Source organism: Tasmannia lanceolata, unplaced genomic scaffold (genome assembly GCF_043159265.1).
Source record: "Tasmannia lanceolata isolate RefF3 unplaced genomic scaffold, GAP_Taslan_0.1 ptg000008l, whole genome shotgun sequence".
NCBI classification, from domain to species: domain Eukaryota; kingdom Viridiplantae; phylum Streptophyta; class Magnoliopsida; order Canellales; family Winteraceae; genus Tasmannia; species Tasmannia lanceolata.
The window spans coordinates 35,097,838-35,125,268 of record NW_027518685.1 but is presented as its reverse complement, the minus strand read 5'-3'; the positions used below and the strand labels follow the sequence as shown (position 1 = coordinate 35,125,268).

The window sequence follows — 27,431 nt, the reverse complement described above, 5'->3', positions numbered from 1 at the left end:
GTTTAAAAAATCAAACTCACAAGGCAACTTGACCAAGGTAAAATGGAGTCTACTCGGGTGAGTCAATGATTGACATGGTAAATTTTCTTTTTATAAGAGTAAGGAAATATTTATTACGAATAAACAGGAAATATTTTGTGGAATGAAATCTGTTACTGTTAAAAAGAAATAAAAATAGCATTAGGTCTCCAAGTGCCCGGGGAGTCACAACTTGGCCAGTCGATGACATTGGAGGAATCACCGTATAAGGGAGAGCTATATAAATTGTTTGCGAAGAGTTTTAAGTCCCCTCAAAAGCATTTGCACCTCTACTTTGTTAGAGTTCATCCTACCAATAGACCGGAATAAGAAAACACCATATCAACGATCTGATTCATGATCAGAGTTTCGATTCCCATCGGGCCGAGATTGCATAGGGAGGCCTGTCGAAGTTCATTTTGAATGTATTTGGGGGAGGGAGCTCTATTTGGGCTGAATTCCCACTTTTCTAATTTTATAACTAATTATGGTCTTCCAAATGTGATGGATTTTCCGGTCATTTTGAGATGGAGAATGTGGATAGGAAATTGCTGATGGATTTCCGGTTCATGGAAAAAATTTTGAAATATTTGAGAGGTGGACTCACCCTTTCTATATGTTTGTAGGCATGTGATATGGGTGCCATAATGCTCAATAAAAAGAGTATAAAAGAAATGAAGAAGTAGCAGAAACATCAAATTTATTTTAAAGAAAATAATCTATTTATCATGAGAATAATCATCAACAAATGGGGCGAGGGTTCAATTTAGGTTGAATGCTCGCTTCTCTAGTTTTTTCACTAATTATGTTCTTCCAATTGCGATGGATTTCCTAAATAGGTTGTGACGATGTTTCTATTCAGCTACTCCATTTGCGCTAGAATATGCAGACGGGAAAATTATTGATGGATGTTCCACTCATGAAAAAAGACTCGAAATGTCTAAGAGGTGCTGTCACCTCTACCATCTCTTCGTAGGTGTGAGATATGGGCAACATAATGCTCTATAACAAGAGTATAGAACGAATAGATGCAGAGCAAGCATCGGATTTATTTGAAGGAAAATAAATATATCTACACCAAGAATAATCATCATTAAAAAAATATAATAATAAGAACTATGCGTAGAAACAAGTAAAGGACCTCATACATCAGAATGCATAAGCTGAAAAGAAAAAGGAAAAAAAAAATGTCTTTATATTATTATATGAATAAAAAGGGAAATCTTTTCGAAGGAATCCACTACAGGACCTTCGAATCCACCTAAAAAATAATGCCAAGAATCCACATAGCGATGTAGGGCAAAAAGCTCTGTTCGTTATTTCGCATTTGTAATAATAATGTCTACAAGTGAAAACACCTCATTTAAATAAAGCAAATCTAACAAGAATCCTAATAGAACTGCTAGGTGTTGATCTTGTTAAAACTTGGAGTTAAGAAACTTTGTTTTCTAACTAAAATCAAAAACTATTTAAGTGATAAACCCATGACAAGTGTACCCATTTTGTAAAATTCGTAATGCAACTATGGGCCTATTTAAAACACCCTTAAACTCAAGTGACTTGAGTTATTTAGTTGAGAAAAGACTCTACGACCCTTGTTGACTTAAAGTCACTTAAAATCCTCGATTAATTCTCTGCCATTCAAAAAAGAAAAAAAGAAAAATCCTCGATTAAAACCTTATAACAAAAAGTAAAAAGACATCCTCTAGCCTATCTAACTTATTCATGACTCTGATAAAGGATAGTCACCCATCAGTCTCCCCTACTTGAAGGCAAGACATCTAACACTCATGATGGACTACTCTAGCCTAACTTACTCTTGACTCTGATAAAGTATGGTCCCCAATCATTCTCTCCCGCTTGAAGGCATTCGCCTCTGATGAATGCATGGAGATGTATTGTTTGTACTTTGTAGACGTTGGGGTTGAGACGATGAGAATCTACCATTGTGATCCATGTAATATCTGATCGTGGCAACCCTTTCCATTTGCCATGAATCTGTGATAAAAATCACATCTCATAGAGTAATCATCTAGGGCATTGTCAATTTTCTCCATTCATCTTCAAACTGCTTCATGAGAAGGGCTTTGGAAGCCTTCATTGGTTTAAACATCTTCCAACTAACACGCTTCTTGTTCTTTTCAACTCCTGCATGACACATTAAGAATGATCTTTTTTCCATTGAACAAAAAGTCACAAGCAAAGTATTACTCTTACACCAAATAGTAGCTTCTCATACATATAGCCATGGTCTGTCCAAAAGAACATGTGTCATCTTCATCAGAATGACATCATACCAGATCATTTCCTTACTGGATCCAATCTCAATAGAAACTATCCACACTCTTTCACAGCATCATTAATCAATGCTACTTGATATGGGTGCGGATGCTTCTCCGTTGGTAGTCACATCTTCTCAACAAAAGAATTGGACACCACAATAGACCTGCTCCGATAATTCACTAGCACACATTTTTCTCCATATTTGACTTCTGTTCGGAAAATACTAGTTCTTCCCCTATGGCAACAACAGCAAGATTGTGCTTTCCCACATTCATTTGAGTCTCATCCTCATACTCCATATCATCCTTAGTAGCATCACCCTCCACTGGATCGACTACCTCTACCTTTGAATTATCACCATTCTCATTGACGACAACATTTAGGCTGCGATTAGGACAGCTACTAGGCTTGTGCCCCCATTCTTTACACCGGTAGCATGGAAAATTAATAGGATTGTTTCTGCCCTGCTTGGAGGATATCTCTCTCATTATTGGCTTATCCTTAGAATCAGCTATCTGTGTAGTTTGCCCCACTTGAATGCACCAACTTTAGGAGGGGCTGTCCTAGAAGTCCCCATATGTCGTTTGTCCTTCTAGTAGCCATCTCCCTGGCAGGAGACACAAATTTTCTAAAAGCATCTCTCAAGTTCTCCTCTATCTTCAACACCATCTGGAAGGCATCATCTAGGTTGTTAATACGCATGACATTCATCTTGGATGTAATCTCCAGCCTTCATCCATTCTTGAATCGAGAATGAGTCTGTTGATCATCCGCTTCCACTACACACCACATGAGGAATTCATTGAATCTCTGCATATACTCATCACTAACAGAGCTCCTTGTCGGAAGATGACCATCTCATCAAAAAGCTTTTCCAAAATTTAGGAAAAATTACAAAAAAATCACAAAAAACACAAAAGCAAATGTTTTACCATATGTTTTATCGTGTTTTCTGTTTTCCAGTCTCCTGTGTAGGTAGATCATGGACCCAAACATTCTGGCCGAATGGATTCAGCACTATCACTCTCCTCAGGGTCGTGAGTTTCTCGAATGGCTCATTGACCCTGATGAGGATTTCTTCCCTTTTCTATCCACCATCCAGGTAGAAGAGGGCCGGCTCAGAGCAGCTGTCAAATTCTGGGATCCCAAGTATCATGTCTTCCACTTTGGTACAGAGGAGATGTGCCTGACGTTTGAGGAATTTTGTGTTTTGTTGAGAATGTCATCCGACGGTCCCATATTTATGCCCGCACTCAGGGGTGGCTATCAAGCACCTGTCAAACATCTACTCTGCAGAGACCATCACGACCCTCTCACCTTTGTAGACCTAGATGACATTTTGGTTAACCAACTCATCCGCGCCTTTGCCCCGAATGAGGACTACAATGACATTCCTTACCAGATACGTCGGCACAGGGCTCTGTTATTCTGCGTATACGCCAAGTATCTAACTTGTCAGAACTCCAGTATAGCCTCGCCCGCTATCCTAAGCATTGTGGATCAGATTCCTGATGGGGCAAACCCTGTCCCAATTATTTTGGCAGAAACCCTCAACGGTTTAGATGATGTTGCCGAAGATTCAAGCCATCCGTTCTCAGGAAGCCCCATCCTGTTGTATATCTAGCTTTGTTTAATGCTCGGTGTCTTCATTCCCAGATCTAGAATAAACGTCTCCATCTACAACTTCAATGCATGGGCCTACGGCCACCGTTGCTATACCCAGTCATAGTGGACTTCTTGGTTAGGTACCCGTACCTCTGAAGACATATGGTGGAAGTTGGGTGGGTATACCACTGCTACCTTAGCGACCCGCAAATCCAATTACGTCCAAATACTTGCCCTGGAAAACACCTCTTTCTATATCCCGAATCGCATCATGCGTCAGTTCGGAGCAAGACAAGAGGTCTGCCGACCACCCACCCAGTATTTCCCTCCCCTAGAGTTCAATTGTATGACGACTGGGAAGATTGCTATTAAATGGAATAAGAGGGATATCATTCCCATACTCAGCATCGATGCAGCCCGAGGAGAAGAAGTGTCATCCGACTACTACCTGGCACTTCAGAGGGAGGTCGCCGGTAGAATGTTGACTTTGCAACTTTGAATTGGTCCCCACAAGAGACAGGGGACACTGTTTTTCCTTTCTTTTACCGCTTTCGTCGAGTTTTGTTTTCAGCCTACTACAGGCCATGTAAAAGAAGAAAGGAAATGTGAAAAAATCAAGTATGTGCATAAGTATTGTAGTTATCTTTTGTTTTGAAATCTCCTTGTTATCTTCTGTATGAAGCATACCATGACTACAGAAATGATGTCCGAATGGATCCAAAGTTACAGCAAGCCCGAGAGCTTCCGGCTCTTTGATCGTATGTCCTACCATGAACAGTTGTTCCCCCTGTACGAGTCCATCCAAATAGGCTGGAACCTCCTCAAAGTAGCGACAAAATACTGGGATCCATGTCTTTCGCTTTGGTCTAGAGGAAATGTGTAATACCTTCGAAGAGGGTTGTACTTTGTTACAGTACCTTGATGACGGACCTCTCATCCGCCCTGAGCTTAGGTACAGATCGAACAAGTTCCTATGTCTTCGACTGCTTTGTATGCCATTGCAAGATCCCAGCGACTTCATGACACCAGAAGGTGTCTACGTAGATAGGTTTATCGAAGCCTACGCTCTTGTTGAAGACCTAGAAGACCTACTATTTCAACAGCGTTGTCACGAAGCCTATTTATTCTGTATGTATGCAAGCCATCTTCTATGTCAGAAGTCCAATGCGACCCCTCTTTCCCTCCTTAGTGTGCTTGACCAGTTGCCATTAGATGCCAACCCTATACCAACCATACTTACGGAGACTTTTAATGGGCTTAATGATATCTTCCAGTATCCCCATCTCCCATTCAAAGGGTGTCCAACTCTCCTCTACATTTGGTTGTGCCTGAAGCTTCGCATTGCGACCCCTCGACCTCGAACAATCTCCTCCATTCTAAATTTAAAGATCATGGAGCTGTGATGTTTATTTCGAAAGCAAAATCAAGTGGTCTAACTGCCTAGCAACCCGTACGAATGAGGAAATACTCTAGAGACTCCGAGGTCCCGATACTGCCACCGCGACTACCTTCAAAGCCAACTATGTTCATATCCTGGGCCTTCAGGATACTTCTTTCTATATCCCTCACCGAATCATGCGTCAGTTCGGAGGTAAACAAAGGCCATGGGAACCACTCTCGGCTTCCACCCACCAGAATAATTCAATGCAGTCACACCCAAAACTGTGTATTCAGCATGGCAAAAGCGCAGAGTAGTCTCTATCTACAACATTTCCGTTCCTCGTGAAGACAGGATACACCTAGAGTATTACTCGACACTCCATATGCTACTTCCCTCTGGTGCCCTGCCTTCAGAGCTCTCCACCGATTCAAAGACATAGGGGCTGCTCAACCGTTGTCCACACGGCTCAGATCTGCCAGTCCATGGACTACTTCAATGCAGAAAATATCGAGTTTCTTTTCCTTTTTGCAAAAATCTTGTAAAAATGCTTTTGAAATCAGGCTAGCACAGGCCTCTTGTACAAATTGTAAAGTTGATCAAACATGTAAATAAAGAAGATAATTCCATGAAGAATCTTGTTTAAACTCTTTAATGTCTGTATTTCCTTCTCCTTACATGGACAATCTCTAAAACAAGTGTATGAATATTCCCATTTGCAAGTAGAAAATTCACACACTAAAAAACATTGCATCTAGAAGAGAGAAAACCTGGTCCCGAACCGACTCTCGATTGGTGAGAACTTCAGAACTATCTTGTTCTCTGAGTCCTACTCATTCTGTAGAAATCTGAGGACCATCTAGTCCTCCAACTCCTCTCGCCATCATGGCAGAACCCACGGACCAGTCCTAGGTTATCCAAGAGCTGCAACAGGCAGTAGCATACCTCACACGAAGGTTCCATCAAGTATCTGAGGAAAATGCCGTGTTAAGATCACTTCAGGCCGCTGCTAGGCCTAGTGTATCTCAAGAACCCCTTCCTCCTATCCAGGAAACCTTACCTGCTCAGCCTACTAATCAATCCATAGCACAGCCTCCAGATCCGTTCCTAGGAGAGCAATACGCAGATGAAAATCATCCCTTTGCCCAGATTCTGAAACAGCGGGAGGATAAGTTTGCCAAGGTTAGCCAAGAACTCAAAGTCATCAATGTTCAAGGGTCATCATGACTCTCTTTGCGTGAGGTCTCCTTACTCCCAGATGTGCAACTTCCAGCTAGCTTCAAATGGCCTGACATTGGGAAGTACGATGGAACCGATTGCCCTCGCATGCACTTAGCAATTTTCGAAAGTATGCTGCGATCACAAAGCCTATCCCCGGATCAGTTGGCCTTGGTATTTCAGATGTCTCTGAAGAGTGTGGCATAGAAATGGTTTATGAGTTTGCTTGAGTTACCTACTATGGGTTGGGACCACATAATGAATGAGTTCATCAAGCAGTTCTCCTATGAGGAAGGTACGGAGACCTCTCATCGAGATCTTCAGACCTCTAGACAGGAACCCCTAGAGGCTTTCTCAGACTTTGTAAAGCGCTGGCGTCAAAAGACAGCTCAGATGCTTAAATGGCCGACTAAAGAAGAACAGATTGACAAGATGCAACAAACCTTGACCCTGCCATTCAAGCGCCCTATGGCCATTCAGAGCTTCACCAGTCTCAAACACTTCATCGATACCGGGAACAAAATTAAGGATTCCCTGGCTCGTGGTTGGCTCAGCAAAGCCACCTTAGATTCTAAGAATCCATTGCCCAAAAAGCCACACGTATCCAAAGAAGTCAATGTGACAAAGTCAGTCGCAGAAACTTCTGAATCACCTGTTGTCTGGCAACAGAGCGATGCACCCCAAGGACTTGCCATCACAAATAAACCTCCAAGGGAATTTACTCCCTTACCTGCTAGTCTTTCCATCATCATGAAGATCCTTCTCCAGAAAAAGAAGCTGCTCTTACTCGCACCCCGTCAACCTCCCAACCCTCTGCTAAAAAAATGGAACAACAGAGAGTACTGTGAGTACCACCAAGGTAGGGGACACCTAACCGATAGATGTCTCGCTTTGAAACATTCTATCCAGGATCATCTTGAAAAGAAGCAATTCATCCTCCTGTCCGGGCCAAATATCAACACCAACCCTCTTCCAAATCATAACCCATCCTCGTCCACTTCAAATGCCATCTTAACCGAATCTCCGCTTATCGACTTCTCTTCTTTGATTTGTGTTATCGAACCCTATCCTTTGGGAACAGATAACAACAATTACACACCAGAGGCCGGGGAAGAAGGAAGCTTTCCTTTTTCCACTTACTCAGATATCGATGAAGAACCTTATATTCTGGACCTAGAAGAGTCTGGAATAGAAGAAACTCCCTTTGTCCTTTCATTCGACGATTACAAAATCAGCAATCCCGAAAGTTCAGAGGTAGGAAATCTCACCAGGGGTGGTAGAAACTACAAACTCGTACAGCTTCGAGCAGATGATTCGATCGAAGCCGTCAAGCGAAAGGTTGTTAGCACAGAGGTTGACCAGGAAGATTTGAACATCATCAGACAACTGAGTAGAACCCAGGCAGATATCTCACTAAGGGCTACTAATGGTATCTCTTAAACATCGAGAAGTCCTCCTCAAGAGTCTGCAAACTTCGCAAGTCTCAATGGATACAACACCTGAACAGCTTACAAATTTGGTAATGGCAGTCAGAGCCTCTACAACCCTCTCATTCTCATATCAAGATTTGACGTTTGAAAGAAAGAACCATTCTAAGCCTCTCCTCATCACTGTACTCTGCAATCAGAAGAAAGTACCAGCCGTTCTGGTGGACAACAGTTCAGCCTTGAACATCCGTCCTTTAAGCACAGCCACAGCCATCGGATTTGGCCCTAGTGACTTCATTCCATCTGATCAAGGCATCATGGCCTATGACAACTCCCATCGGGATGTAGTCGGAACCCTGGTTACCACTATCTTCTTGGGTGGCTAAAGCTTCGACGTGGAGTTTCAAGTACTTGACATCAAGTCGTCTTTGAATCTGTTGTTGCGACGACCATGGCTTCACAAGTTTGTATCCATATCTTCTTCCATACATCAAAAGTTCAAGTTTATGAAAGGGAACAAGGTCATCACTGTCTGAGGTGACGAAGGATTGGAGGTAGGCGCCATCCTATCAGATCCCAATGGGAAATCAGTAGGAGACAATGTCTATCTAAACGGTTACCATCTCAATGCACCACGATCAGCTGGAAGCAGGCCAAAAAGGAAGTAGTTCCTCTCCCTCACGACATTAATCCTGTCGTATCCACAATCCTAAAGATCAACAACTACATCCCAGGAATGGGGTTAGGTCGATATCAACAAGGGGTAGCTCGTTTCGATGATCTGCAGTTTCCATCCAACGTTGGTACCACTGGTTTGGGTTATCGCAACACGAGCCATGAGATACAAAAAATGTATCGTTGGTATGAACTATCTGTAGTTGGTTGTCCCTTATAATGAATTTATCCTCTTTCCACCTCCACTAAGTCTTTGCATGGGCTAATAATTTCGCCTTAATAAATCTAATCTTTCATTCTTAGGACACGCCATACTAATTGAAGTACTCCTATGGAGAAGCGACCCACTCAATGATGTATTGAGCATCAAATTTTCCAATAAAATCAGCAACTTCTAACCATACTTTCTTGGTATCATCATGAACTCGGGTCTTTCCTGCTCAAACATTGTACAGATCCGGTGTGCAATAGATTCCCAAGGCAGTAGAACATCTCTCACTAGAGCCCTAGACATCGTATGAAGAGCTTAAGTTTGCAGTACATGTTCGACATCATCTAATCTAGGTTGTTGATTCGATCTCCCCAATTATGGAACCACTTTCTACTGTGGGATTCTAGGCCTCTCCAATGCTAGCATTTGGGTCTCTAATAGATCAAACCTATTTGATATTTGGTGAGATTGTCTCTCTGTCGATCGTACAATCGGACAATTTCTCTTGATAAGTTCTCCCACTCCCATGGTTTAAATTTCCACTAAATCTGACATGAAACAACCGAAATATTCACATTTCCATCCCCACAGAAATGATTCCGAAACCGAAACGCATACCAAAACCAAAGTCTTATATGCATTAATAGTTATGGATACTGTTGAGGAAGAGAATGAGAGAAAGAAATTGTGAGTTAGGGAGTCTCCCCCTCACTTATGCATTTATATATAATGAGAAATGTACAAAAGACGGATATGCCCATAAGCACATACATACACTAACACTCCCCCTCAAGCTGGAATGTATACGTCAAACATTCCTAGCTTGCTACAATTATCACTCAATTTAGCTTTGTTCAATGGCTTGGTAAACATATCCACTAATTGGTCCACCGATCTAGGTGCATATTTCTCCTTTTTGAATCCAGTGCCGAATGAAGTGGCAATCAACCTCGATATGTTTAGTTCTCTCATGAAAGAATAGATTTGTGGCAATGTGAATCGTTGCCTTGTTGTCGCACTATAACTGAGAAGGAGATGATGGGGAGAAACCGATCTCTGACAAGAGAGAACGTAACCAAATGAGCTCTCCACTTTTGTGTGCCATAGCTCTACACTCCGCCTCTGCACTAGATTTGGAGATAACATCCTGTTTCTTACTCCGCCATGAGACAAGGTTACCTCCCACAAATGTGCAGTATCCTGTGGTAGATCTTCTATCAGCTGGAGAGCCTGCCCAATCTGCATCTGTGTACCCTTCTATCTTCTGATGTCCATGTTTCTTGGATAGCAACCCTCTACCTGGAGCACATTTTAAATACCGAAGAATCTGAAGAACTGCTGCCTAGTGTGAAGTACGAGGTGAACTCATATGTTGGCTGACAACACCAACAACAAAGGAGATATCTGGGCGTGTGACTGTAAGGTAGATAAGTTTACCAACCAGCCTCCTGTATCTGCCTGGGTCATCTAACAAGTCTCCCTCTTTAGGTAGTAACTTCACATTTGCGTCCATGGGAACTGAGGCAGGTTTCACTCCAAGACAACCTATCTCCTCAAGCAGGTCTAAGACATATTTCCTCTGTGAGAGAGAAATCCCTTTTGTCGAATATGCAACTTCAATACCCAAGAAGTATCTAAGACGACCCAAATCCTTGGTAGAGAACTCATTTTGCAAGAATGTCTTCAATTTCTGGATCCCAACTCTGTCACTGCCAGTGATGATGATGTCATCGACATAGACTATCAAGAGTACACACCCAACTGTAGACTGGCAGCTGAAGACAGAATGATCAACTGCACACTGCTTCATACCAAAGCGAATAATGGCATCACTGAACCTTCCAAACCATGCTCTAGGAGACTACTTAAGACCGTAAATGACTTTATTTAATCGACACACAGAGGATGACATCTCCCCCTGAGCAACATACCCAGGAGGTTGATCCATGTAAACTTCCTCTGTGAGCTCACCATGAAGAACAACATTTTTGACATCCAACTGATGTAGAGGCCAGCCCTGATTAACAACAAGAGAAAGTAGAACACGCACTGAAGGAATCTTCACCACAGGAGAAAATGTCTCGCCATAGTCCACTCCAAACGTTTGAGTGTACCCTTTGGCAACCAAGCACGCCTTAAGGCGCTCAACAGAGCCATCAGGCAAATATTTCATAGTATAGACCCAACGACACCCAACGGGGCGTGCACCAGGAGGCAGTGGAACTAAATCCTAAGTCTGATCTGCCTAAAAGGCATCCATCTCCAGGTCCATGGCAGTGCGTCACCCCGGGTGATCAAGTGCTGCAGCTAAGGACTGGCAAAGAAACAGAAGATAGAGAGGACACAAAACTGCGGAAAGTAGGCGTGAGAGCATCATATGAAACAAAAGACGAAATATGATGAGCAATACTATGAGACCGAGTGCGAGAGGCAATAGGAGAGTTGATAGATACCTCAGATGTGGAAGGAGGGAGCTCCTGATGGGCTAGCGATGGCGCTGCCAGAGATGGATGAGCTGCAGAGGTATGGTGGCGCTGATAGGTCTTCTTAATTAATGGAGCCGGGGGCTGAGAAGGTACCTGTAAGGGAGGAGAGGTATCTGGAACAGGAATCACAGAAGGAGAAGGTAAGAGAGACGATGGAGATGGACAGACTACCGGGTCAAGAAGAGCGGTAATCGGTAAAGGAAGATCTGAAGAATGAGAGAGAGAGGTCGTATCCGGAGAGCTCAGAAAGAAGGGTTCAGTCTCGAAGAAAGAAATATCAGTTGAGACATAGGATCGACGTAACCGAGGGCTATAACAACGATAACCTTTCTGGGTGCGTGATTAGCAGAGGAAAATACATCGTTCAGATTTAGGATCTAATTTATCCAGACCAGGTCCAAGATTGTGGACAAAGAAAACACACCCGAATACCCGAGGAGGAAGAGGAAATGTCTCATGATGAGGACATAAATTTGAGAAAGGGGATGAGCTGCCTAGAACCAAGGATGGAAGCCGATTGGCCAGATAGTTATTAGTGAGAACTGCATCGCCCCAATAAGATTTGGGAACTCGCATCTGGAAGATAAGAGTGTGAGTTCCATTCAATAATGATCGCATTTTCCGTTCAGAGACACCATTCTGTTGAGAGGTGTGAGCACAGGAAGATTGATGTAGTGTACCACGAGTGGAAATAAATTCCTCAAAACCATTGGACTTTGAGAAATATTCCCTGGCATTATCAGTGCGAAGGCATTTGAGAGTACAGTTAAATTGGTTAGTAATTTCTGAATGAAAAGTACGAAAAATAGAGAATACTTTTGAGCGATCTTTCAGTAAATAAAGCCAACATATACGTGAATAATCATAAAAAAAATGACAAAATAACGATGTCCAAAAAACACAGGTAGTCCGCGCAGGACTCCATACATCAGAATGCACTAAATCAAAAGGGTGTGAGGCCCGACTAACAGGCCTAGACGGGAAGGACACGCTATGGTGTTTCCCAAGTTGACAGGCCTCGCAAGTAAAGGGGGTAACAGAAGAAGAAACTATAGATGTCCGTCGCAAACGATCAAGGCTGGGATGTCCAAGACTGCAGTGCCACTGATATGCGTCGTTGGAGCTGTGTAAAATGGTGCGAGAAGGGCTACAGTCCAGACGATAAAGCCCATCTATCTCACGACCCGAGCCAATCGTCCTCCCAGTCAAGAGATCTTGAAACAAGCAGTAAGAGGGATAAAATGAGACAGAACAATTGAGATTTTTAGTAAGCTGACTAACTGAAAGTAAATTAATGGGTAACCTAGGTACACATAGAACAGATGACAATGTAAGTCCAACACGAGGAGAAATATCACCAACACCAGAGATAAGAGTGGAGCTCCCATCAGCCAGTGTGATGGACTGATCAGAAAGTGGAAGAAATGAAACATATGTGGAAGAAGTACCTGTCATATGATTGGAGGCTCCAGAATCAATGATCCAGGAGCTGGAGCTAGTAAGAAAAGATGCAGGGGAGCTACCTGGCTGAGCAAAAGTCGCAGTTGGGGATGACTAGTAGACCTGAGACGCTGTAACTCATTATAGTCAACATGAGACATAAAAACAACATCAGCCTGAGGCCCGGTGCTGGGCGGAACGGAAGCATAGGAGGGCTCAGAAGAATCTGGTGCAGCGAGGTGTGCGGAGTGGCCAAAACGAGCCTCAGAGGAAGGACAAAGCTCATGGTGCAAAACATAGCAAGTCTTCGTATAGTGTCCCTCACGACGATAATGCGAGCAATATGGACGCGGTCGGACACCACGCCCTGCAGGAAGATCACGTCCACAGCCACGACCACCACGGCCACGACCAAAGGTGCCTCCACCCCCGCGTAGCACGTCACCTACGCCATAGGCAGCAGTGGCAGTAATATCAACCGAAGGAGCCGACACAGAGTCACCAAGAGTACACTGCTGGGCACGCAAGTAAACCTCCAGAAGAGAGGGCATCGTGCCAGATCCAAATATCTGTTGACGGAGATGAATGTACTCAGGACCCAAAGTCTCGAGAAACTGAACGATACGTATCTGATCACGCTGCTGCGTGGCCGTAGTCAAATCAGTGATAAGAGGGATAAGAACATCTAACGGCTGGCATTGGGAAACAAACTGACTGTAGTAGGTCGAGAGAGGAGTGTCTCCGCGGCGAAGGTTCATCCACTGAGAATATCTGGAACAGATTCGAGAGAGGTTGCCTTTCCCTAAGGTAGTAGCAGTATGATCCCAACCCTGGCGAGCAGTGGGAAGGTGTATCATGGTCCCGGAAATCTCAGGGGACATACTTTGCCAGAGGAGAGTACGGATAAGGGCATCATCCTGCTCCCACTTATCATAAGTAGGATTACTAGAAGGTGGGGGGTCACGACGAAGAATAGAAATCTTCCCCTAGCAATGAGATAGGTCTCCACAGCCACTTTCCAATTCAGGTAATTGGAACCATCAAGCCTGACTGTGGTCATGGGAGGAAAAGAACCATCCATCGAAGAAGACGAAGGGTTATAAGAGGAGGAGGATGTGCGAGTCGTAGGAACAGTAGCCACAGGGGGCCGCCCGAGAGAGGGATCCTCAATAACGGGGTTGTCCATGAGTAAATAATCAAAGAGAGAATCAATTGACGAGAAGAAACAATGCCGAGGCGGAGAGCAGAGAAATCAATAATGGAGATCGCGGCTCCGAAGAGAGACAAATGATAAATAGGGCATGAAAGAAACCCTTGCTAGCATGATGAAGACACACAGATCTAGGGATATAACATCCAAGCCTCGAAAAGAAGACGAAAGTAGGTAAAAGAGATTTAAGCCATTAGGAGAAGAAAGACAAAGAGAAAGTGAGGCTGCAGGCGCAGATTTCTAGGGTATAGAAATGTTTTTTTCTTTAGGGTACTGTAGCGGGTTACTGTAGTAGTACTGTAGTGGTTACTGTAGCGGGTTACTGTAGCGGGGACGGGAGGTGGGGCAGGTTACTGTAGTAGGGAGTGGAGGAGTTAGGGGAAAGGGAAGAAGGGTAGTGGGAGGAGGAGGAGAAGGTAAGGGAAAGGAAGAGGGTGGGGCGCGAGGATGTTGGGTTAGGGTTAGGGTTAGGGTTAGAGGAGAAGGGAGAAAAGAAGAGGGAGGGTGAGGGGCTGCTATGGGGGTCCCTAGGGAATCAAAACCCTAGGGCTCTGATACCATGTTGAGGAAGAGAATGAGAAAAGAAATTGTGAGTTAGGGAGTCTCCCCCTCACTTATGTATTTATATATAATGAGAAATGTACAAAAGACGGATATGCCCATAGGCATATACATACACTAACACATACAATATATACATATTTATATGAATTACATGTGAAATGTGGTATGTACTGAATTAACAGAGATATATGGCAACGGATGTCAATAGGTGGTTGATATTATTAAACCATTATAGATGGCCGTCTAGCTTATGTGATGGATTCTAAGTGTGTATCTCAAATTTGTAATAATAATGCTTACAAGCCAAAACTCACTTTAAATAAAGCAAAACTAAAGGGAATCCTTCTAGAACTAAAACTTTAATCCTATTAGAAGTTGGAGTTATGAATCTTCAAGTCTCCTAACTAAAATCAACAACTATTTAAGTAATAAACCCACAAAGACTATACCACATCTTGTAAAATTCGTAATACAGGTGTGGGCCCTATTTAAAATGCCCTTAAACTTAAGTGGCTAAAGTGATTTAGATGGAAAACGACTCTACTTCCCTTATTGACTTAAAGTCACTTAAACTCCTCAATTAAAATCCGATAACTAAAAGAAGAAGACAGCTTAACACTCATGATGAATCCCTCTAGCTTATCTAACTTATGCTTAACTCTGATAAAGCTTACAACATTATTGGATGTGGATTACAAAGGATAGAGAATAACCAACCATTGTAATAAGATCCTATATTTTCCTTGGTTATTCTCCTATCTTGTGGAAGATCAAAACGCAGAACCTTGGTCTCCAAGTCTAGCAGCTAAGTACAATATGTGCCGCCCTAGTCACCTACAATGAGTGTCTAAACTCTAGTGTATAAAGTCTCTAGACATGAAGTCTTCTCGCAGATCTAGACATCTATCTTTCCTTGCCTATACCCTTACCATGATATTCAGGACAGTTTACATACAATCAGGCATGCCATGAGCTGTAACATCATTTTAGAGAAATACGAAGAGTGTGATTTCACTTTCTCAGTCTCCACTACTTTTCATATTGCCAGTTTATATAAAGTGCACTTACTAGTCAACTCTTTGGTAGACAAATTGATGTTTGTTGATAAAAATGCATCAGTATACGGGGGAGACTTAAGATGTACACATGATATAATCATTAAAAAAAGAAATGTGCACATGACCTATAAGTGCAAAAAATACAGATATCAATGTCCATGATAGTATAGAGTAGATTTAACCATTTTGATAATTTCATAACAAGACTATCTCAAAACTATGACTTTGAATTTCCACCGAACCGACACAAAATGAAAGAAATGTTTTCATTTTCATCCCCACCGAAATGCATGCTGAAACCAAAACGTAAGTGTATTATGGTATAATATATCATTGTGTTACTTAATTAGATATATCTGAATTATGTGTCAAATGCGGTGTATGTATTATGTATAAATATTTACATGAATTACATGTGACATGTGCTATGTACTGAATTATAAGACATGCACGACATCAAATGTCACTTGGTGTTCGTTGTTGTGAAACCATTATAGATGGATGACCATTAGAGATGTCTTGTTTATGTGATGGCTTTCAAGTGTATTTGTACTTATTCTAGCATTTCCTTATGTTTCATCTTAAAATTCTATCATTTGCATATGTTTCCATAAGTTTTCATAATTTTACAGGATTTCCACTGAAATTCTGATCGAAACTGAGTTGTTAACGTTTTCGTGGCGATCGAAATTGAAACTGTAACTGAAACCAAAACTTAAAATCTTGATAAAAACTAGTTAGCTGGGATAATATAACTATTATCCATATCCATCTTAATTTGTCTACACAGAGAATAGTTGGGCCACCAAGAAGCAACATGTGCATAAGATGAGTGTGGCGGAGATGCGAATGCTTAGATGGATGTGCGGCCATACAAGGTTAGATCGAATTAAAAATGAAGACATCCGTAAAAAGGTGGGGGTGGCACCAACTGAGAAGAAGATGAGAGAGCACGGGCATCTCCAATGTAGGCCTTCGGATGCTCCAGTGAGAAGCAGTGACTCGTGCCAAGTTGATGGAGTAAAAATAGATAGGGGCAGACCGAAAACAACTTGGGTAGAAACAGTGAGGAAAGCCTTGAGGGCTAGGAACATAACAGAGAACATGGCCTTGGATAGGAGAGAATGGGAGAAAATGATCCATGTAGACGAACCCAACTAGTATCAGGATTAGACTTAGTCAATTTGAGCCGGGTAGATCCTTTCACCTTCTTCATGAAATTTTTCTAAAGGATTCATTAGCCAACCACAACTAGTTTGGGACAAAGGCTTAGTTGAGTTGAGTTGAGTTGAGTATAGAACAGTTAAGAGTCCCATTTACAGAGTCCCAACCTCTATTTCATGAGAGCACGAGACATATTGAAGTCGATCACCACTTGTGTTGAATACCTCATCTTCAGAGAAGTGAAGTCCACCTAAAGCTTTACAACTTACAACCTTAGGGGGCCGTTTGGATACGTGGATTTTAGAATCTTGGATTTCTTCAAATTGTAGACGGGAGACGAGAAGAAGGAGATCAGACGTCGTTTTCTGATTTCTCGCCCTTCTTTCTGTTAGCAAGAGAGTAGGAGATCATACCATGTTTCCAGGTTTTAGAAATCTCAGGATGGGGGAGAGATTTCTAAAACCTGGATTTCTTACCTAAAATCCAAGATTCTAAAGAGAAGCGAAACGGACGGTCTCCTTCTTCTCGTCTCCCATCTACAATTTTGAAGAAATCCAAGATTCTAAAATCCACGTATCCAAACGGCCCCTTCAAGTTCTCAAAAAACACTTGGAAGAGATGATTCCGGTTTAAAAAGTTAATACTGATTGGCTTTCCGTTCAGCTTGAGAGAGGTATGTTAAAGCATGAAATATTGGATTTGGTTAATTTAAATATGTATATTGTTATTTATGTATCAGTAGTATGAGAAATCCGCATATTCTTTTGAAGTAGTTGGGCATTTCAAGTTTACATGTGACTCATATATACTATCCAAAGTGAGCGAATAGATCATTTAACTTTCCTTCAGAAACTCCACCCCTTAGGTTTCTGACGAAGGTGGCGTTGCAGAAGCAGGAAAAAAAATTCAGATCTGATCTCTATTCAATGAATTTAAAAGAAATCACATACAGATCTGGAATTGAGATGAAATTCAGCAAGAATTCCACTGATCATCAACTGATTTTCATCAAGATGACAAGCACGAACAGATAAAAAAATCTCTTGAACTTCGCTCATCTTCTTTGTTGAATTCAACTCCGGAAACAAATGAAGAACTACGTGAAATCAACTCCAAATCTTGCATTCAACAAGATGAAAATAGATGAAAGGGATATGGAAAAAAACTAGAACAATATTTTCTCTCAAATGAAAAGAAGAGATAAAGGAGGAGCTCTCTCCCTCTCTCTAAACAAGACAAACCCTCTCAAATCTCAAATCTCAAAAAAAAGTCTATCTGAAAAATGAAGTAAAATAGGCTTTATATAGACAGGCATTATAACTAATTCTCAACTAACATAACTACCTAGTATAAAATGACTAATAAGGATATCACTAAGTAGTAAAATGACAACTAGTAAAGGAAAAGAATACTTGAAAAGGAAAAGAACATTAGAACCACTACTATACTAATACAGTTCGTGAGTCAAGCTGGTGTGCTAGGGGAAATACTGCATTATTTTCCCCTTCTTAAGAAAAAATCGGCCTCGATTTCGCATAGGCTCTACCTAGGTGTGTGTCCACATGGATCAAAGATAAAGATGATCTACTCTCGCTTCATGCTTTTCATCCCAAGGAACTCAACCTTTCGCCTCATACGCGTATGAAGACTATCCCTGCAAGGGTGGCGGTTTTGTGAAGTATCTCCTAGCCTCAAATGAATAACTTTGCAGAAGGATGCCAGTCCAATATGCAAATCAGTAGAAATCTCAATATAGAGCTCATCTGTGGATGGTTTAGTAAACCTAGGTAGCACCATATCAACTATAACGGTTTCCTTTGCTACCAAGGCAAATTCAATGTCATCTGCAACACCTTCGTCTTTCTGCTTTTCATCTTTTTCTTCAATTTCCATGCTCACAAGAGCTATTTTCTCCACCTCTACATGCTCTATCATATCCTCAACATCATCTACCTCCCTAGCATTACTAGTGGCACTATTATCAAGCTCATCACCATCACTATGTGCCTGCAAGATATTGTCTCCTTTATTTCACCATGGCACTCTAGTTGTCCATCATGTCAATAGATGCCGGTTGTCAAATCGGACAGCCTATCATGTCATGGCCAAGAGTTCCACACCAAAGACATCTCACTGATACTCTGGTAGGAGTATGGTAGGAGTAGAAGAAATAGCAGCGGGCCTAGCTGGTTGTGAAAATGGTGAAACAATCGTATAATCCCTCGGCCTCTGACATATCATATGGTGGTAGTGAAATGGAAGTAACTCTTGTCCGAGTATCCTTTTCATCTCATTCCACGTCTTAATCGGGGGAATGTCAATCTTCCTGTCGTTCGATGTATTTGGTACCCCATCAATCACGGTCCTCGCCTCTAAACCTTGACGTGGCTAAAGGTCTCTCTTGAGAGACCTTCTTGATGTTGAACACCTCATCAACAATGTTCAACCAATCAATGATCTCCTCGGCTATCATTTCCAAACAAAATTCAGGGATTTCCTATCTTCTATCACCATATGTCCTGCAAATGATGTCTAGGGTAGGGAGTGATCTCTGTGAAAATTTCAGCTCATAATCATCTGGCACATATCCATCCCATTCCTGTTCTTGAAAAATTGGCTTATGCTTGGGAAGGGACTGGTGATGTTGTGAATCAATTAGATACCATTTATGTCTCGTGCCTCGGATTTCAACCATCATTTCTTCTTGTCTTCTCTGAATTTGCATAAGCAATTCAAAAAAATTGCTTGCAATAGGGACGAGCCATGTTAAGATATCTTTCAATCAATTTCAGCCAATACCACAAATTTTGACGGTTCTTGTCATTAATGAAGTGTGGAAACAATGTCAATCAGCCAACATGAAATTGTCTACCTTAAACCCAATCTTTTCCACCAAGATCTGCAAAGTCGAGAAAGTTTCCTGATACCAATTTGATGCAGGTGAAGTAACGCGGAAACTCTATTACCACATGATGCAGGTGGGGTTCCGGAAGCAGAAATTCAGCAAGAATTCCCCTTGAAAATCAGCAGATTTCCAGCAAGATGACAAGCACAAACAGATCTAAAATCTCTTGAACTTGTTTTTGGATTCTTTATTGAATTGAAGCTTGGCTCAACAGAAGAGATGCAAGAGCTCCAGAAACATACGAAGAACTGAGTGAAATCAGCTCCAAATATTGCATTCAACAAGATGGAAATAGATGGAATGGAAAAAAAAAAACTAGAACACTACTTTGCAATTCCATTTTATCTCAAATGAAAAGAAGAGATAAAGGAGACGATACTCTCTCTCTCTCTCTCTCTCTCTCTCTCTCTCTCTCTCTCTCTCTCTCCAAAACAGAGACTATAATCTCATATCTGAAAATACAAGTCTAAATAAAAAATGAAGTGGCATGTGCTTTATATCACTGTTTCAAAACGCGGATGCAGGTCAACACGCGGCCAAAGAAAATCCTAGTCGACTCGGCACAGCATGGTTGATTACTCGATTGATGCGGCTGAGTACTTGGTTGATGCAGTCATAATTTGGGAGAGTCAGAGGAGTTTTCATTGACTTCATAGGAAAAAACTTGGACTCGGACAATTAATTCTCAACTAACATAACTACCTACTGTAAAATGACTAATAAGGACATCCCTAAGTAGTAAATTGACAACTAAGGACAACTGGTAAAGGAAAAGAACACTAGGAACACCACTAATGCTGTCCGTGAGTCAAGCTGATGCACCATGAGAAATATTGCATCAACATGTTTCATGCTACTACAAAGATTATGGTTTAAAAAATCTCATCTCAGATGAGAGGTTGGAGAGGGGAGGAGGTGGGATGGGGTGGGGGGGCATGGAATAACTTTAATCCAGGAAAGATAAGGGGATTAGAGAAGGAATCCAGGAAATAACGAAGGAAAAGCATGAGGAGAATTCTTATACAGAGGTTGCAAAGTCAATCATGGCACGGACTTAAACAATTGTGAGACAAATTTGAACCGATAACATTTTATAGGATAAGTGACAGTGAATTCATCTCCAGAAATAGGCCATAGTATTGACTGAAAGAAAGGTGCATCATAATTGTACACCTATAATATTTTATGTGAGAAAAACCATTTATGAATGTAAAATTTCAGTCATAGTGTAATATAGACAAAGAAGATGGAAATACCAGATAGTGAAATTTGTACAATAGAGATAATTCAAAGGCTACTAGTAGATCCTGAAAAGAAAAAATCTCAAAAATTTCAAGCCAGTCACGGTAAAGAATATAATTTTTTCACGGTGATAATAATAAACAGCTTATTTATATTAAAATGAACCACCCCCACCCACTCAAGCACGCGCGCGCGCACACACTCACACTGATAAAAGTTATCAACAAAAAGTGAAACTCCTGGAGATTATAAATCAGTGACATCTCTAGAATCTCCTACCTCTTTAAGGAAAGAAACTTCATATAGATTCTGTTTATCTAAATTAAGGGTGAGCATAATTGTTTAGCACACATCACTTTTGATTCCAAGTTTCTATCTCATCATTTCTCGTATTTATTTCCACTTTCAGGAACACTGAACACCTACTTCACTTATTTCATTTCCTTTACTTAATATATCATGTCTTTTAAAACGAAACCACATGAGCTGTCTCACAGAGCTAGTGAAGTGTTTCTCTGTTGGTAGATTACCACACATGCACAAGAAAAAAGAAAAGAAAAGATAAAGAAAAAGAACATAACGGAACATATACAGATGGATCTTGAAGATAGACATGTCAGGACTGGTCCTTGAGGTGTGAAATCATAGAAGTTTGGGTTTAAATAATCATTACAATCTGTTATGCTATTGGGTTCAATGTTGTAGGGTACTACTAGTTGATTTAGTCAGTGGTTGCCTACATTCAAGTTAACCTTTACCCTAAGCATTTTAGCATCAGTTTTAGTGGAAATTCAGCAGAGATGATGCTTTATGTGAAGGATACGAAAATACAAAGACATAAAGAACCAGAACCAGAACCCTCTATAATTAAAACCGGCACTTGAGTGATAGTTTGTGCTTCTACCTGGAAGGGTAATGAATTTACACCAGAGGTTTTGGTGGTTAGTGCATGCTTTCTCAAGCTTCTAAGTTCGTAATTCATGATTTGTTGGAAAGTCATTTTTCATCACGATCGATGATACTAGAAATTTGTGAAAACATTTATATAATAGATGCATTGGGAAGTAACAAAGATAATGGTCCATTGAGATGGATCCATAAAATATTAAAAAGAAAAATTGATCGCCATTCTGCTTTCTACACAAAGATAAAATCCAGTGAGTGGTAACAGGGGTGCAACCCGGGTCAATTTTTGGGAATTCAGATTTAGCTTAACCTTTTAATTGGGTCGGGTTCAGGTTGATTCCAAACCATTTTTTAGCAAAAAGCTCAACCCGACCCAACCCAAGTTGCAGCCCTAGGTGGTAACGAGCTACAGTTGTACTCTTCTAACTATGTATGAAACTTAGAATTCATGAATAGTTTGGCAATGTAAAATCCACAACGAAACTATAACAAGCTTGGGACAATATATTCAAGAAACCAACTCTAGAAATGGAAAGGGATGTATATAAGCAGTAGAGACACTGGAGTCTGAACATGGACAAAGACATGAGAAATTGACTTGGTCAAATGAGTTCGAGTTGTATAATCAAATAATTGTCGCAAGAAGCAAACTTGTGAAAAAGAACAACCTGACAGTTTTTTTTTTTTTGGAATGGTAAAACCAACCTGACAGTGTATTGACTTTTACGATGGAGGGCCAAGTAGTGGACAACAATACAAGCGTGAAAAGGATCTGACAAGATTCATCACAATCATCTCCTTTTTTTATGAGCAGCATGAATTGAAACACCAAATCAATTGTAATGAGGGCGAACAAACTGATGCAAGCAATCACAAGTACACATTCTGAAGATTTTGAATAATAATGGCCCATTTCTGGTTGAGAAATGCAAGTTAGTTGTATTTCTATACTGTAGTGAAGACCAGAAAGGATTCATTAGCCGACCCCAACTAGTTTGGGACAAAGGTTTAGTTGAGTTGATTTGAGTTGGGTTAAGTTGAGTGAAGACCGGAAAGGATGAGAGTGATAGGAAACAACAAAAGGAGCAAAAACAACTAAACCGGCGACCAAAACCCTTGCAGTAAGCAGTTCTCGATTCTTAGAAACCAAGAGAACTAGAATTCCTAGAAAAACCTGCCAAGCTTCCACAAACCAAAACACCGATACCAAACTTCACTCTATAAATGTACAAAGAGAAAATGCGAGGAAAAGGAAAGGTTTTAAGAATAGAAACTAAATACAGTACCTTTGAGTTGCAATTGATATTGTAAATCAGTAACTTCTAAATCCTAAAGTATAACAGATTGTAAAGAGACCATTAACGAATATGTACATATATAGAGTTTCCATCTCTCAGATACATGTGACGAAAAGATCCTAACATTGCCTAAAATTAGAAAGCTTTGTAAACCTAGCTTGCTCCTACCATAAACAATTAGAGGTACTAGAGACACTGGAAAAGCTGGTAGTTTATTGATGTCAGAACTCTTGAGGTATTGTACTATACATGAGATTTATCGCTCCAAATCATGTCAATGTCACAGATAACCAACCACGCCAGCTTTTGTTTTCCTAATCAGGGAGTCCGTGTACAGATTGCTTCAAGCGCTTTGCAGAATTCACAAAACCAGCTATCACCTGAAACTCATCCAATTGCTTTAAAAGAAAAAGAAGGAAGATGTGAGGTTGGGTAAGCACAGTCCAGTACTGGATATTTGAAATGCTACACAGAAAGCTTGATCCTAAGAACACGACTTTATCTAATAATTACCTCTGCATTGGGAATGTATTGGGAAGGTTTTATTGCTTTCTACGTAGTTTGCATAAGGGCATTGGAAGTGTTTCAAATCTTTGGAAAGGGATAGAACTAGGATAAAAGATAAATGGAGAAACTTATTGGAATCCAATAAGGATGAAGGAAGTTCGTTGCAGAGAACAACATGAAATGTGAATGGTGGGAAGTAGGTATCAAATAATGAATACAATTGGACAAAGACGAACTGAGGAGAAAGGCTTGGGATTCCAAATAAGAAATTGAAAATACAAAATGACTAGTAAAGGAGCAATCCATGGTAAAAAGCACCAATACAAACTTCAGTTTTAAGCATTCCCAATTCAACATGTAATGTGGAAGATGAGCATTAAAGCGGTTAATAGATACCTGCGATAGAAAATGCCTTTCAACAGCTTCCACCAGCTGCTCCTTTGAAGGATGGAAGCTCATGTCATCCTTATTACAAATTCACAAGGAATCAGTTAAATAGAACCTTATTACAATTTCTCAAGGAATCAGTTAAATATAACACAACATCCGTCTGATATAAGAGTGTATATAAGTTATTCTTTTTTTCTTAACTAAATTGCTCAGATCACTGTTGCGAGGATAGTTCATTTAGCCCACTTCAATTGTGAAAATTAAATAAAAAACTAAAAAAAGAAGAAGAAGAATAAGAAGAAGAAGAAAGAACATTGACTCACAAGTTTAAAATGCCTCCAGTATCGCCACAAAGCCGCAGTCTCCAATTTCTTTAAATCCACCGTCTGAAATGCATTTCCATTTAGTTGCAACCATTTAAGCACAATCCATGGAAATTTATTTTTAAATACAAAATAAACGAAAGATATAAAACAGTAACAGGCAAAAAAGGAAACAGCCATGAACAAATGAACTATCTGAAATAAATAAAGATGATATACCAGTGCCCTTCTAGGAGTGTTCCTTGACCCTAAATCTGAGCCACTGAATGAGACATCCCCACAGTCATAAATTTCTTCCTCTCTTGGCACTTCAATGACACTAAGTGCATTTCTCTGAAGTTTCACCTCATCGCCATTCGTTAGCACCTAAAAATTCATTACAGAAAGACACACATTCAGAACCAAAAGAAATCCCCAAAATCACGAAGAGATTATGCATCACAAAAACAGGGACTCTACCAGCCAGTGCCAACCGCCAAGTCCCACTGCCTTTTGCACAACACCTCGAAGACCGACCAGAACAGACCTAGTCCGATTGTTTCCGGTGACTACGACTTTCGTATGCCGAGGAAGCACGGCAAGCTCTTCTTCTCCGCTCTCTTCTCCGAACATTGTCGACAGAACTCGCTGTGAATAACCCGTAGATTCTGACATTCTTGCTTCCTTTTCTACTAGAAAATCAAATTGACAGAACTCAATGCTGATGTAATAATCAATTTCCAGTCCAAATTGTAGAAAAGAATTCCACAAAGAGTAAAAGAACAATATTTATAGGCTACTAATATTTACACTACCATGTTTTAATAATTGCACAGACTCAGCTTTTCTTATATTTTATAACTGGCATGTGAGAGCTTTTTGGGAACTGTAAGAACCTTTTTTTCTTTTGGACATTCCTCCTTCCTTTTCAACCATTGAGCTACAGGCCCAATCCTTAACAATAATAATCATTAGCAGCTCTTTAAATAATTAAAGACAAGATCAGTTAGTGCAATTATCAAAACATGGTTGTGCCGATATCATTTCCCTATTTATATTCCAAATCAACAAATTCAACTTGGAACTGAAATGCAACAGAGAAACAGAACTCAATGCTGATGGAAGAATCAATTTCTAGTCTAAATCATAGAAAAGACTAAAAAAAGAGTAAAAAGAACAATATTTATATTCCAAATCCTCAAATTCAACTCGAAATTAAAACGCAATAGAGACATAGATTAATTACTTAAACGTAACGAAAACTCACACAAATCAGTCAAATTTTGACACCGAATTCAAAACATCTACATGCAAATCCACCAAATTAAATTATAATTCCGACAAATTCAACTTGGAAAAGAAATGCAACAGAGAAATAGAACTCAATGCTGATGGAAGAATCAATTTCTAGTCCACAAAGAGTAAAAAGAACAATATTTATACTCAAAATCCATAAATTCAATTCGAAATTAAAATGCAATTAGTTATTTAAATGTAATGAAAACTCACTCAAATCAGTCGAATTTTGACACAGAATTCAAAACCTATACATACAAATCCATCAAATTAAATTACAATTAAGATTAGCAATCGACTAGTAAACATGAATTTAATTAAAAATGTAGCATTATCAAAACCTCTACATACAAATCCATCAAAATAAATTATAATTCCGGCTGACAATCATCAAATAAACATGAATTTAATTAAAAATGTAGCATTATCAAAACATACATGCAAATCCATCAAATTAAATTACAATTAAGATTAGGAATCGACTAGTAAACATGAATTTAATTAAAAATGTAGCATTATCAAAACCTCTACATACAAATCCATCAAAATAAACTATAATTCCGGCTGACAATCAACAAATAAACATGAATTTAATTAAAAATGTAGCATTATCAAAACATACATGCAAATCCATCAAATTAAATTATAATTCTAACTGAAAATCTATGCATAAACATGAATTTAATTTAAAATGTAGCATTATCCATACCTAGAAATCTCGCACAGAGACTATTTTCAGAAATACTCAAAACTCGTGAATTCCAATCCTCTTGAATAGATCAAAGAGAATAATATAGCACCATGTCCTCCCATTTGCCACAAACAAAGGAGGAAGAAACCCTAGAAAGAAAAAAATAAGAGAGAGGGCGTAAAGATAAAACGCTTACATTTTGGCGGGGAAGAGGAACGTTGTGATCAATTCAAAGCCGTTGGATTGGTATTGAGTTGTTCGATCTTTATCGCTGGCAGTTTTATTCGCTTCTGTCCTCTAGATTCGCGACAAGTGGGAATATCTAAAATGGGACCCACATTATTGTATGGTGCATGCACCCCACGTGAATGCATGTTAATGCATCCCCCTCTTCGTCCGTGCGAATTCCTCTGTCATCACGCCTAACTGATTGAATGAAATATACTTTGGGTATGCCACCTGTAAGTCATCTTAACCGTTGATATGAACCAAAGCAATGGCTATCAAATGGACGGTCAAGATTTATCAGAGGTGGGCCCACTATGTTCTAATGGGTAGAGTACGGTACAAAAAGATAACTCTTGCAGTGGAATAATGAGAATGCCTTTGATTTTGATCACTTTCTATTGTCTGATCCGCTAAAAAAGAAAAAGGTGAAAGTTGATGAAAAAAGAAGACTGATTAGGAAAGAATCCAAGGCAAAAAAAAACCATGCGTGGTGAGTGTTTGAATTACTAACAAAGTTTTGGGCAGTGATGAATTCGTCCCCTTCAAAGAAGAATACACCCCTAGAACAGAAATAGTTAAGTTTGAGTGCTTCTGGAGTTAAAAAGGGGGTGAATTTTTGTTAACAAGGGGGTGTATTCTTCTTTCAGGGGGGTGAATTTTTCAATGCCTAAAAAGTTTTATAAATTAGATTGGGTCCAGGCTTCACCTTCAAATGAGGGCTAGGGTTGCAACTTCACCCCGACCGAAAATACGCAGAACCCAACCATGGGTCTTGGGTTGGTTCGTTTTTTCGTTTGAAAACCTGGCCTAATTTAGGGTTGGGTTGGGTTTTTGGGTTGTTGGGTTTAAAAATAAATACACTCAGAACCTAACCTTTTTCCGAATGTAATTAAATTCGACCTCATGATAGCCGCCAAGTAGAATAAAGG

The 27,431-nt window shown here is 40.3% G+C and overlaps 1 protein-coding gene across 5 annotated transcripts in view; it reads right to left on the bottom strand.

Annotated features, from left to right (window-relative positions):
- The window catches only part of LOC143883592 (uncharacterized), a 38,771-nt gene extending 12,322 nt beyond the window's left edge, over positions 1-26,449 (bottom strand). The window contains exons 1-6 of one of the 5 annotated variants that reach the window (XM_077386936.1): positions 26,293-26,449; positions 24,768-24,979; positions 24,528-24,674; positions 24,309-24,371; positions 23,992-24,060; positions 23,033-23,468 (exon numbers count right to left, since the gene is read on the bottom strand). In XM_077386936.1, coding sequence (XP_077243051.1) covers positions 23,403-23,468; positions 23,992-24,060; positions 24,309-24,371; positions 24,528-24,674; positions 24,768-24,962 — 540 coding nt within the window. In that variant the 5' untranslated portion in view covers positions 24,963-24,979; positions 26,293-26,449 and the 3' untranslated portion in view covers positions 23,033-23,402. Of the gene's footprint in view, positions 1-23,032; positions 23,487-23,991; positions 24,061-24,308; positions 24,372-24,527; positions 24,675-24,767; positions 24,980-26,292 lie in introns of those variants that run through there. The other 4 variants (XM_077386933.1, XM_077386932.1, XM_077386934.1 and 1 more) reach the window with 4 other exon arrangements.
- Positions 26,450-27,431: the final 982 nt, after the last annotated feature.